General features: G+C 42.0%; 1 protein-coding gene across 1 annotated transcript in view; it reads left to right on the top strand.

Moving 5' to 3' along the window:
* Nucleotides 1-15,075, top strand: part of SPATS2L (spermatogenesis associated serine rich 2 like) — a 77,135-nt gene that overhangs the window by 23,714 nt on the left and 38,346 nt on the right. The window contains exons 2-3 of the mRNA XM_063116200.1: nt 11,185-11,248; nt 14,571-14,679. Of these exons, the coding sequence (XP_062972270.1) occupies nt 11,210-11,248; nt 14,571-14,679 (148 nt within the window). The 5' untranslated portion in view covers nt 11,185-11,209. The remainder of the gene's footprint in view (nt 1-11,184; nt 11,249-14,570; nt 14,680-15,075) is intronic.

Raw genomic sequence — 15,075 nt, 5'->3', positions numbered from 1 at the left:
CACAAGCATGTGTAGGCTTATATGAGAGTTGTAAGTGGTCAGTGAGTTGCACTTAAATGGCAACTGGCTTGACCTTAATGTGACAGCTCCAGAGTGGGTGGTCATAAAATTACTCCTGGCTACCTTTTTGTACCTCTCTCTCTCTCTCTCTCTCTCTCTCTCTCTCTCTCTCTCTCTCTCTCTCTCTCAGCCTAAAAAGAAGAAGGATTTAAATTGTTTCATTTAAGCCTCAGGCACATGCAAATGCTTTCTAAAGAGGATGTCAAGGCAGCTATTTTATGGCAAGTATTTATTTTTTATATATTTGCTTTCATATATTAGATAAAAATGTACACCGCCTAAAGAGCTTTGTCTTTTGGGTGAATGGACAACACACACCCCTCCCAGTTGGATTTGTAATTGGGCTTGCCAAACAAAACGATTGTTCCAAAAAATGGGGAAATGGCTTGTTTGAGTCCAAATGCAAGCCAGATTGGACCCCATCACTCCTTGATGACATAATCTGATCACCAGCCTGGAAAACTACAATCCCTTGCCTGCTTTCCTTGGTGCTTCTGCTCCAGTAATGATGGGAGGGAAGGTCTCTTTCCTCCCTCTCCCACTTGGGGCTTCTTCAGTAGTGAGTCAGGCAACAGGAGCACTGGGAACATTACATTTCCCAGGACTCGAGATGCCTGGTTTGCTACTTAGTACCAAATGTGGGGTGGGGGTGGGGAAGAGACCTCCCTCTTTTTTCCCTACCCACTGGTGGAGCAACAGAAAGGTAAAGAGAAGAGGAAAGAAGATTGAGATGGGTTCTTCTCTGGCTCATATTAAAATCTAAGTTGCAGGGGAAAATAAAGGGTTGTAATGCTTGCCTTGCAATTTTTAATAATAATAATAATAATAATAATAATAATAATAATAATTTCAATATAACGTACTGACAAGATACCCAACAAATCATTCATGCAGAGAGAGAGAGAGAGAGAGAGAGAGAGAGAGCGCATAAATGTGGCCTTATCTAAGCCGGCTACTTAATCAGTTATTCTTTTTTCTCTCCTTCCATTTCCTGTCTCCCCGTCCCACCCCTCACTTTTTTGTTTGTTTACAAAGTAACTATATCTACTCCAAATACAAAACAGGATTCATAATACTGAAAAGAAAACATAGAGTTGTATTTTATCTTTGAACTTCTCATTCCAAAATTTAATAAACTGTGATTATTTCTGTATGAAGTTATCATTCTGTGGGTTGCATTGTCCTCTTATGAAGTAAGTTATTTTTGTAAGAAGAGTTACATTCCAGATTTTCCTAAACCAATCTCAAATTCTGGGTGGTACTGGTATTTTCCAGTATTGAGTGATACACATTGCTGGCTGCTAATAATAAACCTGGTATGAGTTGTTTATGTTCAATGTCATTTTTCAGGTATCACAATAGATTGGTTGTAGAGTTTGGAGACAGCTGGTATCCTGTCATCTGCTGAATTATTTGAATTTCATTTTTAAATATTTGAACAAGTTCAAAAGATCTGCAAAAGATCTGCTTTGGAAGGTTGGCAATATAAATTGCAATGTGTCTACCAAGCCAACAGATACATCTTTGGTGACATCTCTCAAACATTGATTTGAAACAGATAACAGTGAAATGCCAAATATTTACATTGAGAATATATTGATCACTGCTGAATTGGCACACACATTAAGGCTGCAACTGCATCAGTGATATTAAGAGAAGAGTGCTATACAAATATTATGTGAATATTACTCAGTTGAGTGGATCTCCCACAAAAACGCATAAATAATCTGATGACTATACAAAGCCATTTCAAGGGAGGTGCAGTCACTGGAGAGACAAAACAACTTGGATCTATGCAATGAACAGCATTCTAGCGACAGACTAGCAAGCAACCTAAATACATGCATGGCTGGGCATATGAATATTATCCACATGTGTAAGTGCTTTTGAATGCAGTCTTAGGCCTTACTCAGTGGTAATTATTTTGCATATAATTATTATTTTATTTATTATTGCATTTATATCCCACCTTTTTTATTATTATTATTATTATTATTATTATTATTATTATTTATTTATTTATATAGCACCATCAGTGTACATGGTGCTGTACAGAGTAAAACAGTAAATAGCAAGACCCTGCCGCATAGGCTTACAATCTAGGCGGCGTACATAATCCTCCTCCTCCTCTATATTTTATCCTCACAACAACAACCCTGTGAGGTAGGTTGGGCTGAGAGTCTTTGACTGGCTGAAAGTCACCCAGTGTGTTTCCATGGCTGAGTGGGGACTAGAACCTAGATCTCCTGACTCCCAGTCCAATACTTTAGCCACTACACCACACTGGCCCTCACATTGCACATTGTTTCCATTTACGGTGCATAGTTTGCTCAGCTGCCCTCAAAGCACTTTTATTGGGGAAATATCCCATTTTTGAAGCACAAAAAGTGATAACTCCCAAATTTGAAAACGTGCAATATTTACCCCCAAATTGCACAGTAGTCGCTATGTGAGATGTAACTGTGTGGGTGTTTTGTGGACACCTCATGAATATTGCTTACAGTGGATTAGTGACAAGTGACACAACGCCTCTCCCCCATGACTGTACAATTATTGAAACAGTATAAGGCCTCCATCAGATGCTGCCTTTAGGGCATTGCAACATGTGCAGTGGCACATCAGAAGATTCTTCATGGGGGGAGCCCATGTCAGAAGGGGTACACAGGCAGGAGATGCTGCTTCCCATAGCTTGTTTCCCACCTCTCCAGCCTGTTTTCCAATGTCCTTCTCTCCCATCCAGGCTTGAACCCTGGAAGCCAATTTGGCTGAAAGAAAAGGGCCTGGATTAGCTGACTGGTGGGCACACTGCATGCAAAGATGCCAGGGACAGGGCTAGTCATACATGCAATATCGAGGGCAGGGCAACTCAGCACAGTCCCACTCTCACACTGGTTAGCACATCAGTAAAACCTCTAAAGATGGTATGGACTCTGCACAAACCTACTGACAACATTGGCCTTAGCTGAGTGGCTGCCTCATCTAGTCAGCTTCTCCAGACTCACAAGAGACAGTGCCCTTGGGAAGAGCCCGTGACTGAGTGAGCAGGTAGACACAGCAGCCAGAGAGTCTGTGTCTTTATGGCTCTGCTCACATGACAGACACTGTTTCCACTATTGTTGCATTGCAACATTTGTCTGAGCCAAGCAGAACAGTGAGCAAGCAGCAGCAAGGTGCTGGAGGACAGCTCTGTGTGCTACATGGCTTGCTCTGAGCCCCCTAAGCTAGCTTCCTGCCCTCAGGTGCAGTAGAGGATGCTGTCCCATTGCCAGTGGTGAAGTAAGATTCAACTGATTGCCAATGTGGTGTAGTGGCTAAAGCGTCGGACTGGGAGTCGGGAGATCCAGGTTCTAGTCCCCACTCAGCCATGGAAACCCACTGGGTCACTTTGGGCCAGTCACAGACTCTCAGCCCAACCCACCTCACAGGGTTGTTGTGAGGATAAAAAAATGGAGAGGAGGAGGATTATGTACGCCACCTTGGGTTCCTTGCAGAAAAAAAGGTGGGATATAAATGCAATGATAATAATAATTAATAATAATAGGCATTCTGTTCAGGTTCTGTGTATGGAATAGGAAGTGAGTGCCATCTTGTTTGTCTCAGACAGCAAAATGTGTTGGGCCAACCATGCTCCTATGAGGTAAAATAACAACAACATAGCAGCCTCCAAAGAAACACAAGGCCAGAACAGACAATAAAAACAAAGTCTACTGCTCCTGGGTAAATTAGAGTGAGCGGAAGCTTTCCACATTTCTTAGCTTAAGGTCTCAGTTACACTAAAAGTGTACTGACACCCAGGGCTTATGAAGAATACATATAAATATTCTAACTTTTTAGCAGCTATATGTTATCCTCTCCCTGTTTAATGACTGCAACAAGAAGGGGGGAAATCCTGTCTAGGGAGTCCTGGCACTATATTCCCAAGCTGCAATCCGCTGTCAGTGAAACATTTGGGCAGGAACAGCTGAGGCAAATTAATTTACAGTTGGGCTCTTGGCAAACAGTTGTAAAGTTAAAGTCAGCGCCAGTATGAATTCTTTTGAATGACTCAGATACCTGGCAAGACAAAGAGAGATAACGTGGCAGATTTTAGGACATTGCACGTTTCATTTTTCTTTCTCCATAGAGGAGACATAATGGAAAGAGAAAGAAGATTGTGGGTTGCTATTCTTAAGTGCAGGTCCACCATCAACACCCAGCCTACTTTTTTTTAAAAAAAAAATGGTCTGGGTATGTTCATAGTGGGAGAGGTGCTCTCTGTTAGGTATTGCGGTCCCAACCCATATAATATGCTTTATATATGTTTGGCAATAACTCATGTTCTAAATCATGGACCTGTTGTTGTCACTTCTGGTTAGACCTTTAATGACAAAAATGCAAAGAAATATAAAATGCGTGAAGCAGGATCAGGTTTGAGGGGGCCCTAGGCAGCACCACCTTAGTGGGCCCCTCATCGGATTATTGGGGATGAGCAATGGCATTCACCCTGAAGAGAAGCACCAGCTGTAGCTGCTACAGTCTTGGGCCATAGCTAGACCTTAGGTTTATCCCTGGATCGTCCAGGGGTCAAACCTGTTCATCTAGGTGACACACAGGGGATCCAGTGCTCAGGCAGGGGCGAACTCTGGATGATCCGAGGATAAACCTTAGGTCTAGCTGTGGCCTTAGTTTCCTCAGAATGCCCCGAGCCCCACACGAGGGCCCAGAGGCATTCTGGAGAAATTTAGATGGCAGTGCTGTCACCACATCACCTTGAACTTCTCTCCATTTTATCTATTTATTATTTGTATTCAAAATGATTTTAGGGGGTTGGACTTATTTATGTCTAAACTTGCATAGGATTGCACCCTAAATGGGGGTTTACTGTGACTGTAACATGAGTGTGATTTCTGAACCAGCCAGGACTCATTTTGAGCCAGTTGCACAAAGTATGGAAACTTCGTAAAAAAAAAAAAAAGGCTTAATGTTGCTGTGTATTAGCTTTTGTGGTTTTTATTGCCAGTCCCATCAAATAGTCTGCCCTTGTGATGGAAAATTCCTGGGCTTGGGTATAACAGGATTTATAATATGAGACAAAAGCTCATGAAAATTACTTTTATTGATTTATTTCTGTTTATAGTATTTAGATTTATACAAAATGTTTTAAAGGATGTTTATGATGTTAAAGTCCTAGCCTTTAAGACCAACTAAAAATACTGCAAAAGAAAATCATCTCACAGCTACAGTTTAGCTTACAGTGGAATATAATTAATCAAAAGCAATTGAAAACTTAAATCCCTTCCTTCTCATCCTTACCCAATCACCCACCATGCTGGCCTTCCAGTATAGCCATTGGTCTGGTCCAGCATAGCTGTTGTGTTCTTATTATGCTGCCAGACATTAGCTTACCCAGTAACTGCAGTCCAAAACAGGAAGTGAAATATATGAGGAGACATCCCACTGAACATAAGGAAAGCCATGCTGCATCACTTCAAAGGCCTATCTAGTACAGCATTCTGTTTGCACAGTGGCCAACCAGATGTCTTATGGAAAGCTCACAAGCAAACCATGAGTTCAACATGTTCCTATCAACTGGCATTGGTGGTAATATACAGTAATCATGACTAATAGCCATTGATAGCCTTATGCTCCATGAATTTATCTAATCACCATTTAAAACCATTGAGGTTGGTGGCCATTACAGAAGTACCCACCATCACAGGCAGAGAGCAGCCTTTGTTGGTTGTGTGCAATGGTTGCTGAGCTACCTGTTCTGATCTGCTCATCTCTAATTTACACCATCCCCACCAAACTTAGAAAAGCATTAGGACTGATATCTGAAAGCTTCTTTGAGAAAATCTAAATGGACGACTAGAGATGGATGGGTAGAAGAGACCAAAATGCCATCAAGTTCACCATCTTCCCACAAGACCAGATATGCCACACATGACATGGGCAAGAAAGAAGAGCAGAGAGAAGGTAAGGGGAAGGATCCATATAACCAAGGATGTTCCCAGGTAGTAGATAATTTACTCCCACAAGTACCAAAGCCAGTGTATAATTATCATTATTGTTTTTAAAGCACTTCAGAATAATACTATACATTACAAAAGGAACCTTCCCTCGGATTCGTAGTGTAAAAGAGGCAGAAATCAAGGAAGGGGAATGTGACAGAAAAGACTGAGTCCTTCAGTCTCTGATCCAACTTACTACCTGACCCAGGCAGTGGTGCATCTCGGGCTAGACCACCTCAGGGCCAAAGTCCCAGGTCCTGCAGCCCAGGAGGACATCAAATGACCTGCCAGAGAGTTGCAGGTGATGGGGCAGTGGCAAACAGGCTTGGCATCAGCACCTAGGCCAGCATGGTCATACCAGGGCTAACACTACTCCCTGCAGCATGTTTTTGTCTTTAAATCACACATCGCACATGCTAACATGGAGATAAATGACTCAATAACTCTGCTATACCTGATCAGCAGAACATTTAATTTCGCCCTCAGCTGTCTTAAATTGTCTAATTGCTAATAATCAGTGGATTTATCTTTGGATGGATTAGATCCTGAAGGAAATGTTTGTTAGAGTTAGGCTAGATTTTAGATGATAATGATGAATAAATTCATTGTATTAATTTTATTATATTTCCATACTGCCCAATAACCAAAGCTCCCTTATATACTGGTTTTCCACATTAATATGCCCACAGTAGCTCACATCATCATCATCACTACAACTACTACTACTACTGCTGCTGCTACTACTACAAGAAACACTTTGAATTCTTTGCAAAACATAACAATCCAAATGATTCTTTTCAATAATACCAACATTATAACATCTTATAGTCATTCTAAAATAGGCAACATCAGTCAGGAACACACAATAGCAATTGGTATTATTTATCACTTCCTCAAAAGTGACAAGTGCAAGAAATAGCAACCAGAATCTTTACAGCCTACTTCTGATGATCTTTCACATGACCCTCTCTCTCCCATTCTAGTGCAGTTCTTAAAGCAAGTCTGTAAGCTAAGCCTACAATGGCTGCTTATTAATGTCTTTTGGAATATAATAAAGTTAATGCTCAGAATGTTAGAGAGGAATGGAAGAGGGAATTAGAAAGTTCTATGCAGCCTAATCAATGGAAAGTTGCCCTAGCTTCCATATGTATTATTTCCGTAGATTTAAAATTGAGGCTGTCTCCCCACCCAAAAAAATCTATGCTTTGCACATATTGGATACCACTATGGCTTGTTAAGAAGCTGGCTAGCTCTGCTAGATACTGACAACGTATTGTGAACAATGCCTCTTTCATGCATATGATGCGGGCATAGTGGCTTATTTATTTATTTATTACATTTTTATACCGCCCAATAGCCGAAGCTCTCTGGGCGGTTCACAGAAATTAAAACCATAATAAAACAACCAACAGGTTAAAAACACAAATAGAAAATACAGTATAAAAAGTACAACCAGGACTTCTTTCTGGTTATTGCCTGCATATATTTAAATCTTACTGCTCTGGTTACGTTTGAACATATATCCCCTACAGTCATCAATTTCATTTGGATGCTTATTTAGATATATGGACTGCTTATATTGAGGCACAATCCTCTGCGTTTTAGACCAAAAAAAAGCCCAACAACTGCCAGCATTCCCCAGATAGCTATGCTGGTTGAGGAATGCGGGGAGTTGTAGGATTCCTTTCTGCCTAACCATTTATAGGATTGTGCCCTAAATGTATATATTTGAAAGTCAAACCATTTTCTATCCTTTTTTCTATTGTGAATTATTACTGTGAATGGATATGATTTTAGCTCATGTTCTTTCTTTCTTTTTTCTTTAGTTACTGTTTCCAACCCCACATTTCTATTATGTTGGAAATGAAACTTTTAAAATTAAAAAAGGGCTGGGCAACTTGAGGCTCCAGAGATGTTGGCCTACAACTCTCATGATCCCTCACCACTGGCTATGCTAAGGGCTGTCTTGATGCCTTCTTTGCCCTGGGGTGACTCCGAATCTGCACGGCATCGGTTACATTCACGGCACATTCAAAGCCACCCTGGAGCAAAAAGGCACAGCAGGACTTTTCCATCCAGAATGAGGGCATCCCGGCTCTTCGGCCAGTCTGTCCTTGCAATGTAGCCGCTCCAGGGGTGTTCCCGGCGGATGGCAAGCCCTAATTGGTCACCGGGCAGAAGGCAGGGCAGCGAGCAGAATGGACGCTGGAACACCCTGTGCTGCCTTGCCATGAGGAAAAGGGTTTATTTTCTTCCCCCAAGCTGCCTCTTCTTCCTCCTTCTCAAATAAATTATTTTCTTCCCCCTGAGCTGCTACAATCACTGCCACCACTTCCTCCTCCTTGCCCTAGTCTCTGGGAGGGGGTGGATGACCGCCGTAAACCCCGCGCTTGCTCCTTGGCATGCGGATTATCTGGTGCAACCTCGCAGGAGTGAAAGCGCGGGATTTGGGGGGAACACGGCACCAACATGGTGCCTTGAAGATAGCCCCCAGGCTAGGGCTGATGGGAGTTATAGCTAAAACACCTGTAGGGCTACAAGGTGCCCACCCCTGTCTTAAGAAGTGTAACCTTGGGATGAGGGGTTGATGTTCACTGTCTTCCCCTATTCTCCGGATGTTCCTGCTGCTTCTCAAAATTTCTTATCTCAAAATATCTTAGCAATGAGTTCCACAGGCCATGAGAAAAGCAGGAGTATGACCGCACCCATGTCTAAATATGTCTTTAAAATACATACATTTTCTTGCCATTGCCTACTCTTTCAGACTTTTAATTCCCAAAACAGTTGTGTGCTAACTTTCAGTTTTATTTTGTTTTTGTACCCATCCTTTTGTTTTTTAAAAAACCCTGCTGCTTTGTTTTTTTAATGTTCCTTTGTGCTTGTTCTGTGAGAAAAGAGAAAGTCGCAACGCTTTTCATATGAGAGAGAAGCTGCATCAAAGGGGAAAGGCGCTCTCTAGCCTTTCCCAATCTATGGCTATTCTCTTAAATCCTGCTCCCTTTCACCAGCCGTGGGTGTGGACTTTGATTGAGAACCAAGCATTTGGAAGCATTCAGCCCTTCTCCATAAGGAATAAATAGAAAGCGTTTCCCTGTGTCAGGAAACTTGTGCTTGGAAACCAGCATTGGAAGGAGTAAACCCTGTTTAAATAAAATGTGCTTTATTTCTTTTCTATTCCTTTGTCTTTTCATCCTACAAGGCTGGGCATGCAGTGACATTTTCAAAATGGGAAAAGTGAATGAGATTCTGCAAAAGAAAGAGGCACAGCTCTGAAGCTGACAATAAGGCTTGAGAAGCTTTTCCATGCAGGCTTTCTATACGTACACTCCGTTCAATGCGTTTAGTATTCAGGGCTTGAACGAACTGGAATGGTATACTTTCCTCTCTCGGCTGGCTCTCAGAAGAAGAGAATCATTGCTAAAGGCCTTCCCATTGTAGCCTCTCTTTCCCCTTTTGCAATCAAGCTTATTTGTTAGGTTGTTTTTTTTAAAAAAAAATACAGTCTGAATCTATCATAGTTAAGGGACTACTGAACGTTGCCTCCTTTACTTTCGCAAAAGGAAATCAAGTTAGTAGAAATCTTGTTGTATTATTTAACGAAGAAGCACCATAGGTTACTACTATCCTTCAAAGGTTTACTTTCTCACCTCTTACAAATACACCGAATTCTGTGGGCTGTATCTATGCTTTTTTATGACAATCATGCTTTCCGAAATGTTAAGCTTTTCTAATTCGGCAATATGTTTCAAAATGATTGTGCAGCAGGTCAAAACTCAGACAATCCTTTTTACCTTTCGTTCTCCTGCTGTAGTGGAAGTTGCTGTTTTTGCCGGATTTTCAGCCTGATGCCTTGCTCGGTATTGTTACTCTCAGCTGCAGTGGGGCAATGCAGAAGCCTCATTCGCTCTTTCCATCTCCACAAACAAAACTACTGCAAGCACTGCCATTTTCTAGCTACTGTATTTAATGGCTTGAGTGCTGGGGGTCGGAGTGGGGGGGGGATGGTTCCCTCACAACAAAAGCAACAGTGAATTATGGGGAGTGACATTATCAGGAAACACTGTTTTTTGCTAGGGTTGCCAACTGACCAGGGGGGAAAAACTGGCCTGGTTTGTTTCTGGGTCCTTCACAGCAGCTCAGTTTGCACAAATCAGCAGGTGGACCTCTTCAGAGCACTTTTACTCTAACGTCTGAAGATTTAGGTCTCTGATCAAGGCATAGGAAGAACAAAGACAGGAAAAGAAAAAGCTGTCAATCTTATTCCTACCTCTTAATAACATTTAGGATGCAGATGTTAGACACGATCTATGTGTGTCTATTCAGAAGTAAGTTCCACTGAGTGTAATCTGCAGTCTAACTTTATTTTTAAAGGCCTTTTTATGGGCTAAGCTGCATAGTACCTTTGAAAATTTAGAATGCAGGTGATCCTCACTTTTTTTGTTACCTCCAAGTAAGTCCATAGGACCTTGATCTGACTTGGGACCATGCGCATGGGTAGGAGAGAGTTAAACCTTCCCACCCAGCCATTTTGCCCCATAAATATACCTGCTCACCCTATTGTAGAGAAAAATCCCCACCCCACCCATTGCTGACAATGGAGTTTTCTTTCTTTCGCCCCCAGACCAGGGGCAGGGTGGCAAATGTAAGGGGCAAAATGGCTGCATGGGAAGATTTAAACCTCCCCTTCCTGTGCAATGTGGTCCCAGTCTGGATCAAGAGCTATACACCTTATTTATTTAAACATTTGTATCCCGCCCTCTATGACAAGGATCTCAGGGCGGCTTACAGGTAAAATCATACAAACAATATAAAACAGTAAATATACACAGTTTAAAACAAATTAAACCATTAATACTTGGAGGTCAAAGAGAAAATGAAGATCACCTGGACGCTACACATTTAACATAGGGTGTAATTTAGCCCTAAGTTTTTTGTTGTTGCTTTTATAATACATTTTTCATTGATACTCTAAAAAGAAAATTGTATGTAATTACAATGTGATTAATTTCCTTGTCAGTGCAAAGCATTTTAAAGGTATGCTTACATCAAGTGTGCTACCGGAACATGGGCCATAGCAGGAAAACATTAAAAAGCGACCAAAGTAATTTCTTTCTTTCTTTCTTGTAACTTGCAGCTCCCTTATTCATTTCAAATTGGAGATGGCAGAAATCACCTCGCAAGCAAACATCAAGGAAAAGGTATTTATCTCTAATTAACATACTACAGGGCAGCCCTTCCCCAAAGCTAGTGCCCTCTAGATGTGCTGGAACCCGGGGGCCCTTGTCCTTCACGGTGCCTGAGTTGGCGTGGCCCTTCGCCCCCCAACCCCAGGGTGACATCGGGTAATCCCAATATCAAGGACAGAGTGCAGGGTGTCTGGCAGTTGTCTGGATACTGGAGTCGCGCCCTCCCCCTTTCCTGGTGGAAGGCAACCAAGGTCCAGATGGCGAAAGAGCTGTATTGACCTTGCTGCCACTGAAAAAGTCAGGGTAAGTCCCCGACTTTTTCAATGTGCAGCTTCGCAGGAAAGCCCTGCGGTGGCTCGAATCTGTGGCTGCATTATATAACTGATGCAGCACAGAGTTACAGCTACCAAAAGGCATATAGACAGTCTCATGGTGGGTGCTTGGTTGGGGAAGGATGCTACAGTAATGCGTGGCATCAGTATGGTATATTACAGTTGCAGGGTCCTGTCCTGTTTTTGCATCTGGACCCCTCAGCTTCTCTGTAACCATGAAATGTACAGTGAGAGGTAATAATATGAGTCAAGGATGAGGTTTTTTTTTTAAAAAAAAATACCGAAGTCAAAAGAACATATTTCAGGAAGCTGTTAACATATTTGACATAGCATATCCTTCAAGAAAACTGTGAATTATTTTAATGCTGTTAAATGGAACTGTAACACCTGCAAAAACAGTTCATTTCATGCCAGGGCTAGACGTTTCCTGGTATATGGTTATTTTTCACCTGAAGAATAGAAAGGGGTGCCCTTTATGGGTAAAAGGGGGATATTAGAGCCAGTGTGGTGTAGTGGCTAAAGTGTTGGACTGGGAGTCGGGAGATTTGGGTTCTAGTCCCCACTCAGCCATGGAAACCCACTGGGTGACTTTGGGCCAGTCACAGACTCTCAGCCCAACCTACCTCATAGGGTTGTTGTTGTGAGGATAAAACAGAGTGGAGGAGAATTATGTACGCCACCTTAGGTTCCTTGGAGGAAAAAAGGTGGGATTTAAATGCAATAAATAAATAAATAAAATATTAGCTTGGAATGGGGTTATTGGTCAAGGGATATTTGGTGGACTTGAGTGTTACTGCTAACGTTTAGAATGTTCTGACATTTCTTCTGGTCTCCTAAAATATTGAGAATTAGCAGTAAATGCCAGAACTGACCAGATACCTGACATTTTCTCAAGTTTTCTTTGACAAGAACTGGGGCTTACCTTTATGCCCATGTAAAGAAGGAGATGCAATTGTGACTCCTAGTACAATCTTATGCATGTTTACTTAGAGGAAGGTCCCATTGAGTTCAATAGGCTTTATTCCCAGATAAGTGGCTTGCAGTATAAATTATATTTGAAGTGATATTTGAACAAATTTGAATTTCCAATCCACACTTTACCCATTTCATTCAGAGTAAGAGGCTTACAAATACATGGGCATGACATTGACTTATGGTTTACTAGCATGGCTTTCTAGTGCAAAATGCATTAAAACAAAAACCTGGAGTGGCCTGAACTCTGAACTCTTTGAAGGACTGAGCCACACGCTCCTATCAAAGTAAATCCACATTCATATTGACAAGCAGCCTTTCAGCTTCAATGACCAATTCCAGAATAAACAATATTTTCTTTATCTCAAAATTGTGAAGTGGGCACATTTAGTTGCTTTCAAAAATGCCTTTAATTTGGACTAAATGTCCACATCTTGAGGGAAACGCCATATTTTTTTTCTTTCTGAAAAATGCTAATGATAAAAGGCAGTCAATGGAATACTTTATTTTTCTGCAGGGGCAAGTATAGAACACCACCAAAGAAGCTACATGAGTGGCTAACGTGTCATTGTAGAGCTGACCATTGCCATTTAACTCCTCCCTTTTTGTTCCACCCTCCTCATCCTTTGTACCAGGGATGGCCAACTTGTGGTCCTCCAAATGTTTTGGCCTACAACTTCCATCAGCCGTAGTCAGCATAGTCAATGAAGGCCAACACACCCGAAGGGCCACAAGTTGCCCACCCTTGCTCTATGCCAACTCTAACACCCCTGCATTCTTTGCCTGTCTGGTGCAAACTTCTGCGATGATGGCCACCCTCCACCAATGACTTCTGAGTCAGCTCTAGGGTATCAGAGGGCCCATTCTGAGGAAGTTGCCTCTAAAGCATTTTAAAATTGTATTTCAAAATTGTATTTCTGCACTGCTGCTGATTTTATCCTGGTTGTGTTTTTGTATTGTATTTTATATCATGTTTTTATACTGTTTTATATTTTGAATGGTTTTAAGTTGTTTGAACCCCCCAGAGAGCTTCAGCTAGTGGGCGGTATAAAAATGCAATAAATTGATCAATAAATAAATATTAAACAGGAGTGCAGAACCCCTTTCAGACTAAGGGCCCAATTCCATTTCGGAGAAACTCTTGGGTGGGTTTCAGTAGTGGGTGGGCGGGGCTAAACACCAGCATATCTTCTCATAAAGCTCTTATTGCCTGTAATGTAAGACTTAGGAGAGGCATTTCAACGTGTTAGAATGAAGGGGGTGGGAGGACAAAAGCTAGGAAGCCACTAAACTAAAGGATCAGTGGCCTGGGGAAAGGGGGTGGGAGGGGCCAGGGGAAGGGAGTAGGGCCCTCTGGGGAATTTCAGAGGGCTGGATTGGGACCAAAGGCAGGTTCAATGTGGCCCCCAGGCCTGAGGTTCTGCAACCCTGCCGCAGAGTAGATGAGGCCTTCTGGGTGCACTTCTCTTAATCCTGCCACATCGTCCTTCCTGTAGCATGCTAGGAGAGGCATGATAGCCAGCCCAGTTGGGAGCTGAATGAAAGCAGGGAAACAAGTGTTATGGCGCATCTCATGTTGCTGGAATTTTTTTACAGCTCCGTCAAACTTGAAATGTCAAAAGCATCTCCAGGCCGGCACAATGTGTATAATGCATTAACAGCTGTGCTTGCGTATCCTTGTCTGGAAACCGGTTAAGACTTAACAAGCAGCATACAGGATGCAAATAAATGGAAATGTCAGCCACAATTTCAGGGGAGCAAAAGAGGACATTGCAACTAGGATCAACACCGAGGGACACATCAGAAATGCACTAGGAGCTTAAGGAATGGAACTAATTTTCATTTGTTATTTACATGATTTGGATATGATAGTACAAACAGAATAGTTAAGGCACTCTCGACTATTTTGCATAAACAGGCTGTTACAAATTTGCAAGCCATTTCTTTCTTTCTTTCTTCTTTAACCCGTTCGTTTTGCATTGGGCTTTTCTGTCTTTTAAGGTGCCTGTGCTCATCTCTCTTCCTTGCAGATCAATGCTGTGCGGTCAATTGTTCCCAACAAAAGCAACAATGAAATAGTACTGGTGCTACAGCAGTTTGATAACAACGTAGACAAGGCTGTACAAGCTTTCATGGATGGTCTGTACCCTTTTCAAATTTCATTGACACTACAGAAAGTGGCACTAAATGTTTTAAGGTGTCGTTGTTTGTGTAACTGAAAAGGAGGTCATGGGTATACCTAGCTAAAATGTGAATATTCAGCATTTCCTGAAGATATGACAATGTCCTTGTTAGCAAGACAAGAAGTTTAATTCCAAAGAGTCCGTTATCCAGCATACAGGCCCCAAAACAGCAAGCCCTGTATAGACACTATCATCCATTTCTGACATTATTAGAGCTAGTGTGGTGTAGTGGCTAAAGTGTTGGACTGGGAGTCGGGAGATCCGGGTTCTAGTCCCCACTCGGCTATGGAAGCCCACTGGGTGACTTTGGGTCAATCACAGACTCTCAGAGGATAAAATGGAGAGGAGGAGG

This window comes from Elgaria multicarinata, chromosome 2 (genome assembly GCF_023053635.1).
Source record: "Elgaria multicarinata webbii isolate HBS135686 ecotype San Diego chromosome 2, rElgMul1.1.pri, whole genome shotgun sequence".
Taxonomy (NCBI): domain Eukaryota; kingdom Metazoa; phylum Chordata; class Lepidosauria; order Squamata; family Anguidae; genus Elgaria; species Elgaria multicarinata.
The sequence above is the reverse complement of the archived record's forward strand: the minus strand, read 5'-3'. Positions and strand labels throughout refer to the sequence as shown.